Raw genomic sequence first — 20,273 nt, 5'->3', positions numbered from 1 at the left:
ATAAAAAAGTTTGACTTGCCTAACCTTTTCTAACATACAACCAGAAATATTCCCTGACAGTGTGGAGAGCATGACACAGCTTCTCCACAGAGGTAATAGAGACCACAGAGAGGAAAGGGAATATCAATAGAAAGGCACTCTTGCAGAGAGAGAGTGACTACCAAGTGCGTGGGAACATCACAACTACATATCAGAGAAAAATTCTGTCTCTCCTCAAATTGACATTACTTAAACACCGCTGCTTGTTCTTGGGCATAAATGATTTGTTACTGAGGATTTGTACCCGCCCCCTCCATCCTCTACTGACATCTTTTTAAGATTTTTCCTGGTGATATTTCATTGAGAATACAGCACTTCTTTGGAAATAATCTCACACTTGAGTGAAAAAGGGAAAAAAAAGAGGTTCCTCTGACTGATTCTTTAAACAAGAAAGGGTCCCCAAAGCATCCTTTTTCTTCTTTCCACAATGGCCCGAGAGCTATTGATGATTAGCATTGACTTTGTTTTTATTTGCATCACAGAACAAGAAGTTTTGCTCCTGCTCAGTCCCTTTAGCATCACTTCGGCAGCCGCAGCAGGATCTGCTCAGCTCTCGGTGTGACTCGGCTGTTTATGCATTCCACTCGGGACTGACTGCACCCTAAACTAAAGCTCCTTTCATGACACCACGCTGTCAATTAGGTGTATCGAGCTGCTTTTTTCCTTTCTACGTCAGCAGAGTTGGTGGGGTGTGAGAGCTCAGTGCTTCCATCTGGTCTCCATCTGTAATGAGACAGGCTGACAGGGGTCTTGCTCACTCTAAGAAATAATTCATGGGGTTAGTGAGTATAGCTTAAAATCAAGAGTTTTTTCAGCATAAAGAAATAAGTTTATTAAGTTGCCCAAAATTAAAATAAAGAAAACTGTCTTAAAGCTGTAATATATTGATTTTGAATGATTATTTTTGTCTTCACTTAAAATTACAATATCTAGAAAGCATCTTTTGAAAGCAGAGAACAAGACAGAAGTTTTCAGGACATGTTTTGCTCCCAAAAGAAAAAAAAGGATGGGGAGAAACTGGAAGAAATAGTGGTTTGAATCATTTAAAGGTGCCAGGTGTAGAAATTAGTGAAATCTAGTGGAACGGAATATAATATTCATTAGTATATAATCCAGTGAAAATAAGAATCATTGTCTTTTTGTTAGAATGAGCCATTTATATCCACCTTGCTTCTACAGTAGCCCAGAACGGACAAACAAAACACTATCTAGAGAAAGACCACCGTAGGTTCACCTATACACATGGAAGGGGAGAGGGAGAGGGAGAGGGAGAGGGAGAGGGAGAGGGGAGTGGGGCTTTTCAGTTGGTGGCAATATGCAACTTCACTAGATGCCTCTCAATCCTGCACACTGGTTGTTTAACACTAAGTTATTTGGTGCATAACTATTCTTGCTTTATTTAATTCACAACAGCAATTAACTGTAGTAGCATACATTACAAAAATCACTTTTACACACCACTAAAATTGTAATTATAGCTTGTCTTCATCTAATTCAGTGATTATAGTGTGTTCAAAGTATTTTTTTTATTTATTTTTGTTTTACAGTAGAAGACAAATTACATTAAGTGGCACTGAATTTGTGTAGTGTTAGTCATAACACTGCAAAGGTAAGAGAATAAGTGTTTTACTTTATCCTAATTTAATAATTAGCACAGTGTTGATGTACCTTTGATCAGCAACAACAGCATGGTGTACTTGACATTCATGACTAACGTTAAACCTGTAATAACAAGTTTTAAATCCATGCATGTTGATGTTTAAGCCATAGAGTTACTTTTCTGTCAGGTTAAAGCTATTCAATTGAGCTGTAGTTAAATTATTCTATGTCCAAGGTTTAATGTGCAAACATGAGCTGGGAAGGTGACACCATAGGCGCGTTTCCACTGCAGGAACTTCGGGGTTGGTACGTGTCTCCACTGCAGGAATCTCCCCCACAGGGCCATTTACAGGAACTTTTACGGGGCCAGGCCCTGAAAAGCTCCTGGGTGAGGCTTGAGGTTAACCCGGCGCTGATTGGCTAAACCTAGAGCAGGCTCTGACGCCATCAGAAAGCACCAAAACAACCGGCATTTTTAAAATCCATCTTCTTCGAGACGCCTTCTCCTCTTGTTCATACCATCAACCACCATGTGTAAAAACACACAAACCAGAAATGTGGCTACCGCCTCAGCTCCTTCCATCCTTCTTCGTTGCTGTTGTGTTGTTGTTCGTTGTTGTTATGCTTTTTGTGACCCGCCAGGGTGACGTCACGGTTGAAACTGTCGCACAACGATTTCGTGGTGATCAAAACTCATGAGGGCCGAGGAGACACTGCAGTGGAGACACGGCCACTGAGAGGGCCGAGTGAGGGGACGGTTCCTGTAGAGGTTCCTACCCCCTCCTTTTACCAGGAACTCCTGCAGTGGAAACGCGGCTCATGTTGTAGAAAGAAAAAGGCTTGATTAAGTAATAAGTCTAAGTACCTGAGTTTACACAATTAAACCATCTTGAATCGAACATTTCAGAGGTATTTTTTTATAATTACACCTTTTGGCATTATAACATTTATGAGAAATGTTTTTTTCATTTAATAGTGTGCTGCATAATGTGTGATAGACCGTCTGCTGGCACATTTCATTAAGTTGCTAATTAGTAAAATGGGTCTGTAGTGACTACAACTTTTTCTTGCAGTGTAGTTTTCTATTAATGTTCACATTCTGAAAAAAGGCAAAATGTGAGTAAGACAAAAGCCCATTTAAGTGCTGTTTTTTTTTATAACCTGGAGTTTTATGATGCATGATTAAAATGGAAAATTTGGACTAATTAATCAAGTTATAATGGCTTTCTTTGAAATGATTAATTGATTATTTAATTATAATTATACACAGTAGAGATCTATAATTGGTAGAGCGCAGGCCTCATAAACTTTATTCTTTAGTCTTTTTTCCCAGTTATATAATTATTAAAAACCCATCTTCACGCAGGAGCAATTTAACTTTTTTCTTATTCTTAGTCTAGGAGAGGTTGTTAGTGGTGTATCTCAGAGAAAAAGAGGGGTATTTCTTCAAAGAGTAGTTGGTCAGTATCAGACACTTAAGTCCAGACATACTATACTTTGTGTTACTCTTGTTTTCACTATGATTACATAAAACATTGGCATTGATTCTGACCTGCTTGTGCCAGGATGGTGGGGATTTTACCAATGAAGTAATGAAGGTGATAATGTCTCAGCCAGCACAAAGATTGTGATTGAGGGAACAGATGTCCTGAAAGACCTGGATGTACCCAGAGCCTGTGCCTTGCTAATGGGGCTGAGATATGCAGTCCAACACAGCTACCCAAAAAGAACTGAAAAACACCTTTGAAGTGTTTCAAAAGATTTTCCTTCAGCTGGTTGGTCTGAAAGCCAGTTTGAACATAATGTCTCTAAAAAGTAAACAGCTACGAAAAAATGTGAATTAATTAGATTAATCAAATTCAACATGACTGTTAAAAAAATTGCATTATTTTTTAGGTAAGTGGTCGCAATAAACTGGTAATTGAGTGTACTGTATGTTGATCAAATGTTCTTCTTTTGGAAGTATTGATGTGTATCAGACATGTATATATAAAGTGACTTCTTCCTCAGGGAGAATGCATATAGCTATTTGATGTGTTTCATGTATTCCTTTTCACATCGTATATAATGTTATTTTTGTATTGTTTTCTTTAACATGAATAGAGGGTGAAGCACTGGATTCATTTCAGGGATTACTCCTCCAAAACCCTCATTAATAATTGAATATTAATGGTAAAAGCCTGCAAATATTTTTGCTTAATATAATCATTTAGAGTTCCCAAACACACTTTTTGTCTTGGTTAAACTCATTAGTGCATGGATTTATTTATTTATTTGATGTGCTTAAGTGTTGTTTTGTGCACAGACGATGGTATAAAAATTGTTCACAGTTGAAAGAAAACATTTGTAAATATGTTGACATTGGTTTTACAGTCAAATTTGATCATAAAACTGGATTTGCTATGTGTAATTAATTTTGACTGCAGTGAAACAAGTCACTAATACTCTACTAAAAGAAGTGAAGGTTTTCAAGGACATTTCTAAGAAGGATGGAAGGAAAAAAAAGAAGTTAGAATAATTTAAATGAAGTAATTTGACCACTAAATAACACCAGAACTTTTTAAATTAAGCTGGTTCAACTTAATTAAACTTGTAGAGGACAAAGCAAATCATGTTGGTTGCACTGAACTAATTGAGTTAGTCTAACTATAAAAGTCTCATGGGATTGATTTCCTCAATAATGGTGTTGGAATTACTTAAAAAGATCCATGCAAAAGGTTACCCTAATTTTTTAAAGTTGAGCCTGTGTATTTTTTTTCCCAGAGCGCTCATATGAAATTTAACAACCCACATCTCTCCATATGCATATCTTACATCCTTGTCTTACAAAACACTTTCCAGCCGGCTTCTCAGTGAACTCCCCTTCAAGACTTCATTACCGCCTCAAACCGGCACCCATGGTCAACTGAGTAAAACATAGTGGAACTGATGGGATTATACTGATGGGCAGCCACTTGACTCTGGGTAAATCTCACTTAAATGTATTTAAACCAAAGTCTTCCCCAACTTCCCAATGTGGACTGAGGCTCATCTTCCACATCCTCCATGTGACATCTTAATCCTTTCATAGTGACCTAAAAATAAGAACTGTCATACATTTTTATATAGTATAAGAAGTGCCTGTGTTCATGGACCAGCATCAGTTCGCCTACGTGCAACAGACGATGCTATTTTCGTTGCCCTCCATACATTTCTGGAGCACCTGGAACAACCTGACACATATGCTAGGATGCTCTTTATCGACTATAGTTCAGCCTTAAATACTATACTTCCCAATAAGCTGCTCACCAAACTACTCCTCTTGGGGCACACTGTGAACTTGATTTGAGACTTTTTTGCACTACAGTTATTGGATTAATAACAAAGAATGATGGAACACTATTCAGAGAAAGACTGTACACATGTTGCAATAATCACAACCTGGAAGTGATCATTGACTAAAACAAAAAAGTCTGAACTTGCCCTACTATTCAGAATTGGAGATGCAGTGGAAAGGGTCACAGGTTTTAGGTTTTTGGGGTTGCACATAACAGAGGAGCTCAGCTGGACTAACAACACCTCTGTGATAGAAGGAAAAACCCAGCAGCACCTCTACTATCTGAAGATATTAAAGCGAACTCCTGTGAACTTTTACCGCAGTGCTATTGAGAGCATACTGACATACTGCATGACAGTGTGGTATGCCAAACGCAATCAGGCTGACAGAAAATCTCTCCGGCCCATAGCGAGCACAGCACAGGATATCATCAGAACTCATCTACTGGACTTGGACTCAATCTACACCTCGTGATGCCTGCAGCGAACTCAGAGTATCATTAAAGACCCATCCCACCCAAGCTAACACCTGTTTAACTTCTTGCCGTCTGGAAGGAGATATAGAAACATTGCGGCTCAGACTTCCAGGGCAAAAAACAGTTTATTTCCTGGCGCTTCTACCCTAATCACCCCACCCTCCAGTGTGCAATAACTGGAGCAATCCCAGTACTTTTATACATTTTAATGCACTACACATACCACCAGTGAGCAACTGGAGCACAAGCTTTGTACTTTAATACATTTTGTATTTTATGTATTTTATGTAACAGTCTAATGGCTTTAATCAATGTTTGTCAGTGCTTTTATTACTTCATTTTTATTTTGTTGCCTGCTGTGCGCTTAGAGAGCATTGCAAATATGTTGTCGTGAACAATGGTAATAAAGCTCCATCTATCTCTATCTCTCCGTCTAGCTGGTTATCTATCTTAACAGTGCAGCTACATGCTGTTTTCAACTGCACTGCTGTCGATTTGACACATCCAGTCCTCAAGTGTCCTTTATGAATATTTAAAAATTTTCATGACTCAGATCTGTCAAATGTGATGACTCAAAACTTATTAATTTTTAGAAGGCTTGGATGGAGCTTCTGAAGTGTTTAAAATATTGGCAAGTGTGCTGACTTTTTTTGACATTGGCTTTTATATAAATTCAGTTTTTTTCTTTATATTTAAACCTGTTTTAAAAGATGTCCTTTGTTGCTATGGGAAGATAAGGCCATCTGTGTATAGAGCCCCACTGCAGTCACCCCAGACTGATGCAGTGGAGGAAATAATTCACTGTCAGAATACTGACCAAATTGTGAGCACAGGCCTCACCGCTTCCACACAGCCCACAAGCTAATGTGGAGTGTCAGACAGGGGAGAGCGCTCTTCCTCACAAGCATAGTGTTGGGGCAATCAGTGTTAAACATAGTCTGAAATGGTCAATTCAATGAAATAAACATAAAAATGTTTATTTTGATGCAACACATTATGTGAAGACTAAATTGGGAGTTGTATGTTTCTAGGGGTTTTACATGTAACTTCTTGTTCTTATTCTTCTTATTATCATTATGTATTATTATTACTGTTTTGTACAGATAATCACATAGATTCTTGTTGGCAAAAGATGTTACAACAGATGATTTTTCCAACAATACACATATTCTATGCAAAAGCTGTTTTTGTTGCTCAAAACTGGCTGGTATGCAACTCCCTGGAGTTAAAAGGTCAATTAACTGTGACGAAATTGCCCAGACTTTGAGGAATATTTTGTTCATTGAGCCTCCCAACTGGTGGTAGCAGTTGCCGCGCCAAGTAATAAAACAGATCATCAGCGTACCTAATATAAAATTTTTTTGGAAGTGACTTAAATTGGAAATGGTCACATGTGACTGATTTTTCTATCATTGCCTAAGCTGAGGAGAACTAACACTCACTAACTTTGTTTCCCTCCCTGACATCTCCTGTCCTTTCCTAGACACCGATGGACTCAGAGCGAACAAGGCCATCTGCATGTATTATCCTTCAATAGTGAAAGGGCTGTGACAGTTGTCCCTGTCCATACTAGCTAAAAGTCTGATGGTCATTGTGTCAATCTGTCTCTGTCTATTGAAGGGGAGTAATTACACACACATCACATAGACTATTAGAAAGCAATATCAGTGAAAAAGGCCTGCACATTTACTCCAGGTGTGTCAATTTCCAATTTTATTTTATAGATTATTTATGTATAAAAATGTAGGGTTCATTTAATCTGTCTCTATTCCCCAACCTACAGACACTACACTTACTACGTTGCCAAGCCGTCACACAACTCATTGCTTTTTTATTAAATATTCTGGTGTGGAGGATCCAGGCAGACATTGACCTTTCGAATTTTACATTCATATAATGATTTAATCATGTTAAGTAATGACAAAAATAATGAAATATGGTCTTAATAAATAAGAGAAATGTGTTTTACAGGTGTTCCAGAAATGAAAACCTGAAGCCAAGATGCTAATTAGCCTGCAAATCAGCAATTAAGTGAGTTGTTCAGGTAAGCTGATTTCTTTTTGGGAGGGGGTGTTCATTAAGTTTTGTTTGCCCTAACCAATGAGTGAAACATTCATCCTGCCAACATCATTTTCAGTCTACATGCTTTTATCAGGAGCAGTAAATTGATTAAAGGATGCGTTCAATTTAAGACCTATTATTTCTGTATTCATTTTTTGTTGTTATTTTTCTAAGTAGGTAAGTAAGAAAATGTTATTTGCTTTCATAATCCCACCCACTAAGCTTTGATTGGTTGTCTTCTTCTCCAACTGGCAGAAACAGAGTCTGGACCCAGGCTACATGACAATCGTACCAACCTCAAATTTGCTGCAAAATTCCCTAATACAGAATATGTTATAAGTAAATATAAAGTAAACAATCTGAGATGGCAGTTAAAAATAACTGTGTTTTGAGGTAAGTTGACAGCTCATACAGTAGCATTTTCAGTAGCATCAATACAGTTTACAGCTTGGTTAAATCCCTGAAAAGTCAGTCATAGCAATGCTAAAGTGTCCGGGGAAACAGGCGGGAGAAAACTACATGAGGCACAACTGTCAAAACATACCTGAGATCAGGTTTACTAACTGACTGGAATCAGGCTACTGACATACTTTTTTGCTACCAAGGGGCTTTCCTGGATGCCATGAATTTCTTTAACTTTAAACAATATTAGAGTGAAAAACACATAAAGACTGACACAGCCTAGTTACATCAAAAGATGACAACAAACATAATTTTATCTGAACTTTTTATTTTTTCAATTAGGTCTTTTATGTATTTTTCATATGATTTATCTGTTCATCACAAAGCTATACAGTAAAGGCACAACAACCCCCCATGTATCCCATATCTACAGGGTTTGATTTTCTTTTCTCTTTATACTGTATACAGTAGCACTTCAGCTGGAGTTTGAATTTAATTCTGTTTTTATAACCTAAGGCACGAAAAAATTATATGAATGCATAATTCATCACAGCACAATGATGGCTGATTGCATCTATGTATTACACCTAACAATTGTGCTATAATTGTTACTTATAACTTATAAATATAAACATCACTGGGGAAAACAAATCAAGTTGTGACTTCATGCCGACACATTCATGTAGCAGCTGGTTTTCTCAGCCATGAAGACATGCGTGAAGTTAGGATTTTTAAAGCGAAAGAATGCTTCAAGTAGGTCAGTGTTATGGCAATGCCAAAATCTCATGTTTGTAAAAGCTGAAAGCTGGAATCAAAGGGGTTTGAGTATTAAACTGGCAGCAATGATAAAGCCAGAGCAGCCTCACTGAGGCATCACCTAAGCCTCTTTCTGAGCCAGGAAAGACCCCAGAGAGCTTTATTAAAGAACATCTTCAACAAAGTCTGTCAGAAATAAACTTTGCTGTATTTAGAAAATATTTTTATATTTAAATATTTAAATGTATTTACCATTGAATACTGCATATATTTTTATAGCACTAACCTACCAAATACTGTTACCTCAACATGACCGATCTGATGCAACTGCTGATGCTAAAATGTAGCCTATGTCATCATCTATAAACATGACTATGATATTGAAAAGAACAACAAGACATCCCTTGTGTCTCTGCTCCATTTCTTATGTGCAGATCTGGGAATTTGGAATGTGGGTGTAACATCGCCTGAAAAATTTGTGCACAAACATACCAAACTCAGCAAATGCAAACTACAGGCCTATTATCAGGACCGCTCATGCTGTGCACGTCCCCCAACCTGCTGTGAATCGATGGGCTGTGTGGCAGCAAGGGCGGGGCGGGGCTGACAGATCTCAAATCAGTAGAAAGGCAATTTCTATTGATCTGGCCAAATCAGTGGAGACAGATGCAACCCATTCACAACTCTGGCAATCTATGGACCCTCCACTGGGCTCTGACCTACATTATGATGACAAGTAAACACAACTTCAGAGAACACGTCTTCAGTCTTCTCCTTGCTCTCTTCCCATCTTCTTTTTTCTGTCCCAGTCTCACCCACAGCCACATTGGTTTCATCCCCTACCCCACCTCCCCACCTCCCCACGCACCCCACCTCCACACTGTGGAAAAGCCACATGATAACAAGATTATTTAAAAAGGTGTCTGTAAATGAGAGTCTTATTTTGGTATTTTGTAGCTATAGGGCATTTTTTCCAGCTCTGTGGTTTCTGCAGAAAACGATTAGTGTCGTGCATCTTTGCATATTTCTGAGTTTCTCACTGTTGCAATTTTATGCTGGAGTCATTGCTGCTACATTTATGGGATAATCAACATTTGTCCTGCAGCACAGAAATCCATCTCTCCTTTTCAAATGTTTCTTTGTCTGGGAAGAAGTGATATCCCAGCTCCTTTCACCCACACGGACATTAATGTACTAGGTCAGAGTGCTGAGCTTATTTCACACACTTACAGTATAATGGGGATTAACCAAGGGGCAAACAGGTCTGAAAAGTGAAGCCAGTGCAGATGTGCCTTAAACCTGCAGTCTTTCTAATAGCCTGCAAGAGGGCAGCTCCACTGGTTGCAAAAAGAAGTCAGATTGTATGAAAGTCCATGAGAAAATGACCCTAATTCTCACTTGATTTATGGTCTCAAACATTAGTTTAAAGTCTTCTTCAATTCAGCATGATGTTCATTTTTGTAAATTATGGCCCTATTTAGAGTAAAATGAATGATTGTCAAGTTGCTACATATCATAACCCAATATTAGAATAGTACATAGGAGTATATGTGCAATCTTAGTGTGTTCAGGTCATAAAAAATTTTAAATTCTGGTCTCCTAAACAAGTCTTGATCAGCTTTTGATTGTACTAAAAGACCCTATAAGGAGTCTGCTGTTTAGTTTAAGTACATTTTGTATTAAGTCTGTTTTTTGCTGGACAAAATTAACATAAGCGTTATCAAGGCTGATCAGCTCCATCCAATCATCCAAATATAATCACTTCTGGATCCACAAAAACAAAAATGGCAACGGTCAAAATGCTGAACTTGAGGCTTCAAACCAATTGGTGTCGTCATGGTGACTATATCCTTTTTTTGTTTTGTTTTTTTGCATGAAATCAACACAAGAGTCACTGCCTGAAGCTCAGAGTAAGTGAAGAGTCATTAGAGTCCAGTTTGAGTGAGATGTGTTTGCTGCTCTAGACTTTATTTACAAGCGTGTGTCATGTAATATTTGGGCATGTACACACACAAATGCACAAACCCTCAACTTGTGATTGCTTTTCATGCAGTGCTTTGAAAGGACACGTTTCTATGACAATCTGAAAGCTGATATACCTTTTAATGACATGAAAGCATGAAATGGGAATTCAGACTGAGTAATTGTGGTACTTTTTTTCTGAGAGAAAAAACACAGACTCCAAAAAATGTGTCTATGATAATAACACTGCTGCATCCACTATTACTAATACACAGTAATAATGCAGTCAGAGTTATCCAGGGATCGTTATTTGGCCTTAAATAACCCCTGTATATAGCATTTATTTCTATTAAAAATAAATATATGAATCAAAAAATGTGGTAGTTTTCATTATAAATATTATCAAACAGGTTAAGGCAGATAATAATACAACAGTTGAGGTGAGAATCAGTTTATTTGTTGCATAGAAACTCTGCAGTTTAACTGTCTGATTTTTTATGTACATAGGGGGGCTGTGATGACTAATTAGCACATAATTTGTGCTTTCTCACCACTTTCTCCTCTTCTATATCAAAGGCATCGTCTGAGCTGTCAATGTTGCAAGAGGAAATTCTTTAATGTAAACCGCTATAACGATGCTGGTACATAACGTGGATGCTTGGGGACGTAAAATCAGAAGAAAAGTAGGCTTAAAACAATCTGTTCTTTAAAAACGGATTACTTTTTTAGTAAGAAAAACATCTTCAAAGAAAAAACAGGAAAACAATAAGCCTTCCCGTAAAAGTATGACAAAGAGATTGAATGGCATTGTCGTCATTTGTAAAAGTTAGAGCTGTAAATAATAAAAACACCATGCCTGACTAACAAGGTGACACAGGAACATTTATTTTAGTGTATTTTAGTCCGCTGTCTCCAGGAAGCTGATTTCTTAACTGTCATTTAAATGAGAAACCTTGTTCCTGAAATTGGGACCATGTATAAACATGAAATGTCTCCTATTTGAAGTAATTGCATCCATAGTCAGACCAAAACGGAAACTAACAAAGTAGCGTGTAAAAGTCTAAATAAGTCAGTTTCCAGTGGTGTTTGGAAAGAAATCTGGTTACTTATCTGTAATTGTGGATTTACAGTAACTAGATTACTACAGTGCATTTATTTTTTACCCTCATAATCAGGCTTCTTTGAGTAACTTGGTTACTTAGGTGTAAGTAAACTCATTGTCACACTACCAGAGTATAATATAAAAAGTTTATCTCTTATCTCTTAGGTGATTTAAAGCTATTTTAGGAAAGTTGCTTCAAAATTTGGTTTTAGATTCTTGTAATCTGCCGTCCTACTGCAACAAGACAAATTGCAGATCTTTATACTGTTCGTTCAGCAGCAGGACAGCAGTCAGCTTGCTCAGATAGATACTGTCATCTACACTTGTTCCCATCATCCCCGGCACCTTCAGTAGCTGCAGACCAGCAGCTCTGACCTCAATCATAACGACACTTCTGGCTAAGTCGTCACAGTTTGATTCCTTGACCTCTTACAGTTGCCTTGAGAGCAAATTAGTCAGTGACACCAACATGAGCAGACAGTTTGTCCCAGAAAACCCTTATGCTTGTGGATGCTGTGTCATAGTCCTGTTTTTTTCTGACCAAAAGTATGCAATCTCCAACACAAAACTTGGCACTATTTGAAACAGAAATATAGATTTATAGATTTTATGCAAATTAATTATTTCAAGAAAAAATATTTTTGATATTTTTCCAAAATTGTTTGTAATTGTGCAGTGTAGTGACAACTTCCACCAAGAGGGAGTCTGTTATTTGATGTTTTATATGCCACAGTGAGCAAAAGATTAATTGATGGAATAACTTTGAGTGGAAACAAAAGGAAGTAGCCTTAAAAAGGCAGAAAACACACTGAACCACTACAAAATAACTTATTCAGCCAATCAATAGAATGAAAAGAGCTTAGATGTAATTGACTGAACATCAAACAATAAGTGTACTTTTTTATGGCATATTTTGAAAACTCTTGCACTGCAAAATATGCATATCCTACTTTTACTTCAATTAATTAGTTGCTGAACTTATTGGTTTGACAGTATTTAATCCTTGGGGGTAGGGATATAGCAGACTTGGTACTTGGAGTGGAAGGTCTTACGAAGGGTGACAAATTGAAGGAAAAACCAACATAAAGTGTCTTAGTAAGGTATTGGGCTACCACATGCTGCCAGAACAGCTTCAATGCGCCTTGGCATTGATTTTACAGTCTCTGAACTCTACAGGGGGGATGAACACATTCTTCCAAAAAATATTCCCTCATTTGGTGTTTTTCGATGAAGGTGGTGCAGAGTGCTGTCTAACAAGTCAGTCCAAAATCTCCTATAGGTGTTCAGTTGGGTTGAGATCTGGTAACTGTGAAGGCAATAGCGTATGATTCAAATCATTTTTTATATTCATCAAATAATTCAGTGACCTCTTGTGTCCTTTGGATGGGGACATTGTCATCCAGGAAGAAACCACTCCCATCAGGATAGAAATGTCTCATCACAAGATAAAGGTGATCACTCAGAACAACTTTGTAGGGACCCTTCCCTCTAAGGGGGACAAGTGGATCCAAACCATGCCAGCAAATGCCCCACACAGCATAACAGCATTGAGACCTGTACTGTTCTCTTGATGTAGGCTACACATGCACTCACCTAATTGTCAAGAATATGGTGACAATGACTCATCTGACCATATCACTTTTTCCCCCTACATTTCTAGACCAGTGTCTGTGTTTTTTGCACTACTGAACTCTCAAATATGAATTCATCTTTGTAATGAAGGATTCATGCACTGCAGCCCTACTATAATATCCCTTTCTATGTAACTGTCGAATGACTGCTCTTGCTGACACAATCTCATTCTCAATCACCTTAGGAAGAGTTGCATTACTGCTTTTCCTTACATATCGCACTAAACGCAAGTATCGCAGTCATCAAATGTGCCCTGTCGACCACAATTCCCTATCCTGTTTACTGATGTCTTTTCCATAGATCTAAATACAGATGTCACTGTTCCTACTGAAACAGCAGCCAGGTGAGCAGTCTTTTTGACTAAGGCTCCAGCCATCTGTGTCCCAACAATCAACCCTCTGTCAAAGTCACTTATATCTTTTCCTCTTGCCATTTCGATGCAAAATCAGAATCAACTGGGCCCCTGCTCAGCATTTATACATGCCACAGAGCATGATTGGATGTTAATTGCTTAATTGTACCATGCAGTGTGTCTGTGTGGAAGCATCTGCACTCATTATGTATCTCCACTCATTTATTCAGATTTTACTGTAGGTCCAACTGAATGTCTGCTGCTGATAAACTGATGTAAAACTGTATCAAACTACACACTTGCACTCAAATTGTTGAAATGAATTCTTTAAGGAGACAGTGCTGGTTCATTCTACAATGTCTTACCTCTTTCACTTTATCCATTTTAGAGTAAAAACCATCACATTTGTCAACCAACTCACGAAAACATAGTTTTAAATATAAAAAGCGAAAAGACAAATGGGAGCTTTTATTTTGTCATATTTTGGTGAACAGACTGAGAATAAAGATGGAAAGCAGAGAGGTGTGTCAGGCCACAGGAGAGGTTTTATTTTTTGATGTTTTCATTTGGCTTGCCTTAAAATATGAGCTTTAACTAGAGCACTCCTTTAACCTGTACTGTATATGTGTCTAGTCTTTTGTCTTCTCACTCAGCATGTGGAGTCATGTTGTACCTGTGCCTGAACAACAAGTACATTTAACGCTGACGGTGTTGACACAACACCATCAGAGTTTAAGTATGACATGTATGTTATCACTTGTCAGTTTTCTGTGTGTGTGTGGGTGTGGGTGTTGCTTGTCATTTTCAAGTCTAGATGTTGATGCATATCTGCAACATGACAAGTTTCTCTACATTTTCGGCACTTGGTTCAGCTCTTGATTATTTCTGTTGTCAATGCTTCTCTCTGAGGATTTTCATCTCAGTGGATTTACGTAATGGTTAAAGTGGTGAGATTCTATTATTTATATAACTCATCTCTTTGGTGCTAAGCGCTTGTTGCTATGGTGTTTTTTATTTCTGCTTTTTTATTATTTTTATTATCCTATTTTATTATTTTACTTATTTATGTTATTTTTTTGGTCATTTCAACAATGGTGGCTGTCAAACTGTACACATTGTAACTACCCAGTTCTCAAGGTTTTCTTTTGATGAGCTGCTGATCAGGACTCCAGCAAGGAAGAAATTATGCACCATCTTGGATGTTACTGATACTATGAGGGCTGCAACTGCTTTTCCCCATTATTAATTCATTTGTTTAATACTTTTTGAGGAATGGGTTGAGAGAAATAGAGAAAATAATGAAAATTGTCAAACACAAGTTCCCAGAACATGAGATCAGATTTTCAAATGAATTCCTTTGTTCAACCAACAGTCCAAACCCAAAGAAATTCAGTTTACAGTAATAGAAACCCAGAGAATGCTTGAAAAATCTGTCGACCAATGAATATATTAATAAAGTGATTCCACACTAGAGGCTCAATGATCTTCTTGACTACATTATTAAGTTTCAAATAAATCAATGTCCACTCCATCAGCATGAGTGAAAATGTTTATACAGTAGTTTGTAGAAATAAAATTCTAACATTAATGTCAAATAATTAGAGTTCACTTTCCTTCCCGTTTGTTTTTTCAACTTTCGTCTTTATGAAGACTGACTACCAGAAGTGTTGTTTCCCTCATAGAGAATGTCTGCACTTCTCTGTGTCCACATTTAGTCCTTATTGCATATTGCTGTGCTACTGCGTACAGAAATGATCTTGATAGAAATGGGCTAAATAAGTGGCAACTTCATAGCTGGTGTCTTTAATGTAGAATCAATACACTATATCACGAAGAGCGATCTCTGCCCATTACAAGATAAGTAGAGTATTGCTCTCAGGTCATTTTCTTGTTGTAGGAAAAAATGGAAAATTATTATTTTCTTCGCTGATGTGGCATGAAAGAAAATTCCCATCTCAGTTGCTTAATGTTGCAGTATTGGTAGTAGGCACATACAGAATTTAGATGACATTGTGTTTTGTTGTAACTGCTGGTGTTAGCTTAGTCTTTTTATTTTAACAGTAACAAATTAATTGAATAAAATCACTCTATCGATATACTCTCCTCTCTGATTTTGTGAAATCATCAGTAATCACAACCAGCACATTTATTATCAAGCATTAATATATAAATATATCAGTACTATCCACACAAAATAATAAACACATCACATCAGTATCTGAATAATCCAAGTCCAATAATTGCAGAAGCTATATTATATTATATTACATTATATTACAGGTTTAATTCTGGGGAATGCTGTGACATTTACAGTACTTTTTACTACAAAGTCAGACATCCCAAATGTCCCGCATATTGATAGTGGCTCCCTGATGCCCACAAATGAGATCCAATCTCCCGGAATCTGGAGCGTGCAAGCAAGAGCGCGCGCTAGAGAGTGACTGCGCGTGTATGTGTTTGGTGCGACTATTAATGTAGAGAGCAAAGCGTCCTGATAGGCCTAGAGCGGCAACAGCAAATGTGTGCTTCTTTTACCGATATATTTATCTATATATTTTACATTTCTTATCCAAACAACGTCAAACTTGGCACTGCACTTACTCGTGCCCATAGCAAGACACCTGTCACGTTTGAAATCAATCGGATGAACGGTTCGAGATGTGCGACAGACAGACAGACTGACGTTCCTGTCATTTATAGATAGATGTGAACTGATTGAAGTCACTATATGCCCCCTGGAAATCTTGTTTTTGTGGACATCCAGTTTTTTTTACTTCTCACCTTGCTGCAGTGTGTCTACATGTGTACTCCAGGACACTGTGACATTTCTGTTGAGTGTGTTTCAGCCAAAAGTGTGAAGTTGCTCTTTGAGATATTTCTGTTTGAGTAGAGTCCTCTCTCAGAAGCCACTGTGTATGAGGACTTCTTGACAGTCGAACCCAGTGAGTTGTAAGTCTCAGTGATATAAATATCTAAGTAAGAATTGTTGGTGACAATAGAATTTTCTGTGCTTTTGTTTCCTCCCTCAGGATTTTAAACTCTCATCTGCTGTGCCACTCTGAAGAGAAAGAAAAGACCAAAATACACATTTTTATTGGGTTTCTTTAAGTGCAATACCACTGATAGCCACTAGATGCTGGCTCCAATTGACTCACATTCAGAAAGTGTTTCTGGACATACAAAGTCAGCAAATCATCATAGTCTCAAAAAAGTGTGTTGGTGGTCATTTAGAAAATGATTGGTCCGTTAATAAGATTTGAAGACTACCGGTAGCTTTGAAATCTGCTGTGTGGGCGTTTACTTACAGCGTTGGCTCACTTGCTGCTTACTTACAGCATTGGCTCACTTGCTGCTCCGTCTGGCGCCCAAACTCACAGTTTGGCTTTTGTCACAATATTTCAGACAGTTTCATGTTACCTGATCACAATACAATACCTGCCCTGTTAGCACAATTTAGGTGAAGTAGCTAACGTTGCCTCAAATAATAACCATTCAGTGTTTCCAGTAAGCTAACATCAGCTTCAGCCTGAGGTAGCGGGTCATGTAGTGTAACACCCCACATGTTATTTGGGAGGACCTAGTTACAAACTGAAAAGATTGCTCCAACCATAAACAGCAACCCTGGACTTCAAACCGGCTCCAATGCAAACCATGCTATCTGGGGACATCGTTGGGTGACATCACCTCTTGCTATGACCATCTTTATACACAGACTATATTAAAATGTTTTCAGAATAACAACGTAACATTAAAATCTTACAATATGAAGTAACCACTTGAAAGGCTATATTTTGAATGAGGCACACAGACACCAGATTTGGAACCAATGGGCATGTAATTGAAACAGCCTTTAAAATGCAATTGAAATGGTGGATACGCTGAGATCTGACATTAGTGATCAGCAGCCACTATGACTCAGATGTGTTATTTTCAAAGACAGGATTTATATTGAAAGTGCTACTCTGTTCTTAGCTGGATGATCTTAACATGAGTGGCATCTCAGGAGGAGAATGCTATAGCTCATCGTGGTCAAGTGGTCATTATTTATCCCCAGCAGCAACACACACACACACACACACACACACAGTGCGCTAATAACAAATCCTATGACCCCTATTTGACAGCATTTTATGGCAGACAGAAGATGTGCAGGTGAAGAGGTCACTCATTCCTCGAGGGAGATTGCATTGTGGCAGCTAGATTGCATTTCAGTGTTCAAGGCCTCATCTCATTCCATTATCAATAAGAACAGACATATGACAAATCAAAGTAATCCAAGAAAGGTAACCACAAAAGCCAGCATCCTATCAAACCTGTGACAAGTTAGAATAGATTTCACAAAGGGAGTCTGTGGCCAAAAAAAATGCAGATGAAGCAGAGACCGAGATCTTTAAATCTGAATCACAGCTGGGGAGCATGACAGGCTTCACACTGTGAATGAAAGTGAAGTGTTGTGGGGCTATCGGAGCAGGATTGACAGAGGCAGACAGATACCAAAGCTCAAACGTCCCCACGGCAAACAGATACGATCAACCAGATAGACCAGATTGACAGTAGATGCTTTGATGGGCTGAGAAGCGCTGTTGCATGGGGAGAAGGGTGAAGCAGAGGCAGGTGAAGAATTACAGCACAATGGTAAGACTGTGATTGACTAGAGTACACACAATGCATGCTCCAAATATGCCAAAGCCTAACACAGCAAACAATGCAGTGCACACCCACACCTAAACTACTGTATAGGGAACAGAAAAAGCTCAACTCACCCACACAGTGGGCTTTGTACACACGATCTAAATGCATGATCTGTCTCTTCCTCACATACACCCCCCCCCCCCCCCCCCCACTCATCTCACATCCTCACCAGTGAACAGACACACATAACAGAGCTAACTAAACAGAAAAATAGGACTTTACAGTGAAATAGACACCAATTTAAAAGTCAAAAAAGCAAAACACCACTTTCTTCAAAACAAGCATTGCTAAAACTCACACACACACTCAGTGATAAAAAAAAAATGTAGAAGAAGAATAAAAAGAGAATTTTACTCACCCAGAAAAGGAGGTTGAAGAAGACCATTCCATAACGTAGGGCCATCATACAACCCTCGGCCATCCTGCAGCGACGCAGTTCTAGGAGGAATATGAAGGAGAGGTCCAGGTAAAACACCACATACTTCTTCCCTTGGGCGTAGCGCCCCTTGGACGTCTGTGGCCCCTTTGTTGTGTGGAAGCCGAACGCAAACGGCGGCCGCTTATACTCAAACTCCCCACTGAAGCGGTGAAACCCAGAAGTGAACGGCGGTGTGTCAGGTTTGCTGTCCAGAGATGGACTGCGCCGGTACGGAGTCTCATCTGTGCTCGAGCGTCTCATTATGAAAGCTGACTGAGCCTTGAAGAGTTTTTAACAGTTACACTGTAATTCAGCTCCACGCAATGTCCACAATGAAGGACCAGAAGTTACTCCTCTGGGGGGTGAGCGTTGGATTTCAAAAATGTTTCGACCTACCCTCAGTTTGCCTCAAAAATAATTATGACCCCTTGGATCACTCTTGATCTGATTTAATCTGTAAAAGATAACTTACTGCCATTCCCTTGACTGGAGTTCTTCTACTTAATCCTATAGTGTCACTATATTCAGGACACCTGTGTAATTCTTTGTGTTTAGGACATGATCCCAACACACACATTCACATCTGCACATCCCTGTTTCCCTGTCTCTAATCCCTCAAGCACAGGTGTCACGCTCTGTGAGATAAGCTGGTTTGCAGTTTCATCACATAACAGTTCATTCAGGCAGGTGACTGGAGGGTTTCGATTCGACCTCTCCAGCTGGCAAAATGATCCAGAAACGTCCTACCTGGTTTCATGAGAAATTCCTGAGCAAATGCTCTTGGCCAGGAGGTAATGGCACCCCTGCTTCAGCCAATCAACTTCTTTTACTCAGTAACAGATAACATATCCACTGAGAATGAAATGCTCCGCTCTGGTCTAAGCTGTGTCTGAGTGCTCAGCAGTGTCCATGTGGTTGTCGATGTGCTTTTGCTGACATGCAAAAAACGAAAAGAACTAAATAAGACAAGATGAGCGGGAAGGGTGATGTTATGAATGTGAGAGCAAGAGTGAGAAGCAACGGAGGCATGAAGGGATGAATAACGAATGTGAGCGGACCATTCTTTGGGTTCTTGAATGAGAATCCCTATTGAATTCCTGCCTTGCCTAATTTCCTCCTCGCTTCTTTTACTTCTGCCCTAACTTGTCCCTTTTTCTCTGAAAAGTGTCTAGGGGTTACTCTGCCTCTCTCCACAGCACAGTCATCACACATCTAGCAATTCACCCTCTTCAACTCCCCCTCTTCCTCCACCTCACACTGTGCCCCTTTTTGCGCTCCCCCTTCTGAGCCGATGGCGGTTAATTAATTTCCAGACTCTCATCAGTGAGGCAAAGTGTGCGGTGTCCCCTCTTCTTGTTTCTCCCTCCTCCACTACAGCGTTTCTCTCCTCTTCTCTATGTAGGCAAGGAGATCAAGGTGTCCACCGGGGTCATGGCCATGCAGCGAGCAGGAAGGGGAGACAGGCAG

At 38.9% G+C, this 20,273-nt stretch overlaps 1 protein-coding gene across 1 annotated transcript in view; it reads right to left on the bottom strand.

The window, feature by feature from the left end:
- tspan4a (tetraspanin 4a) overlaps nt 1–19,067 on the bottom strand; it is a 114,405-nt gene extending 95,338 nt beyond the window's left edge. Inside the window, exon 1 of the mRNA XM_053316815.1 lies at nt 18,747–19,067. Coding sequence (XP_053172790.1) covers nt 18,747–19,067 — 321 coding nt within the window. The remainder of the gene's footprint in view (nt 1–18,746) is intronic.
- Nucleotides 19,068–20,273: the final 1,206 nt, after the last annotated feature.

Source organism: Scomber japonicus, chromosome 1 (assembly GCF_027409825.1).
Source record: "Scomber japonicus isolate fScoJap1 chromosome 1, fScoJap1.pri, whole genome shotgun sequence".
Classification (NCBI taxonomy): Eukaryota; Metazoa; Chordata; class Actinopteri; order Scombriformes; family Scombridae; genus Scomber; species Scomber japonicus.
This window is presented reverse-complemented; position numbering and strand designations above follow the sequence as displayed.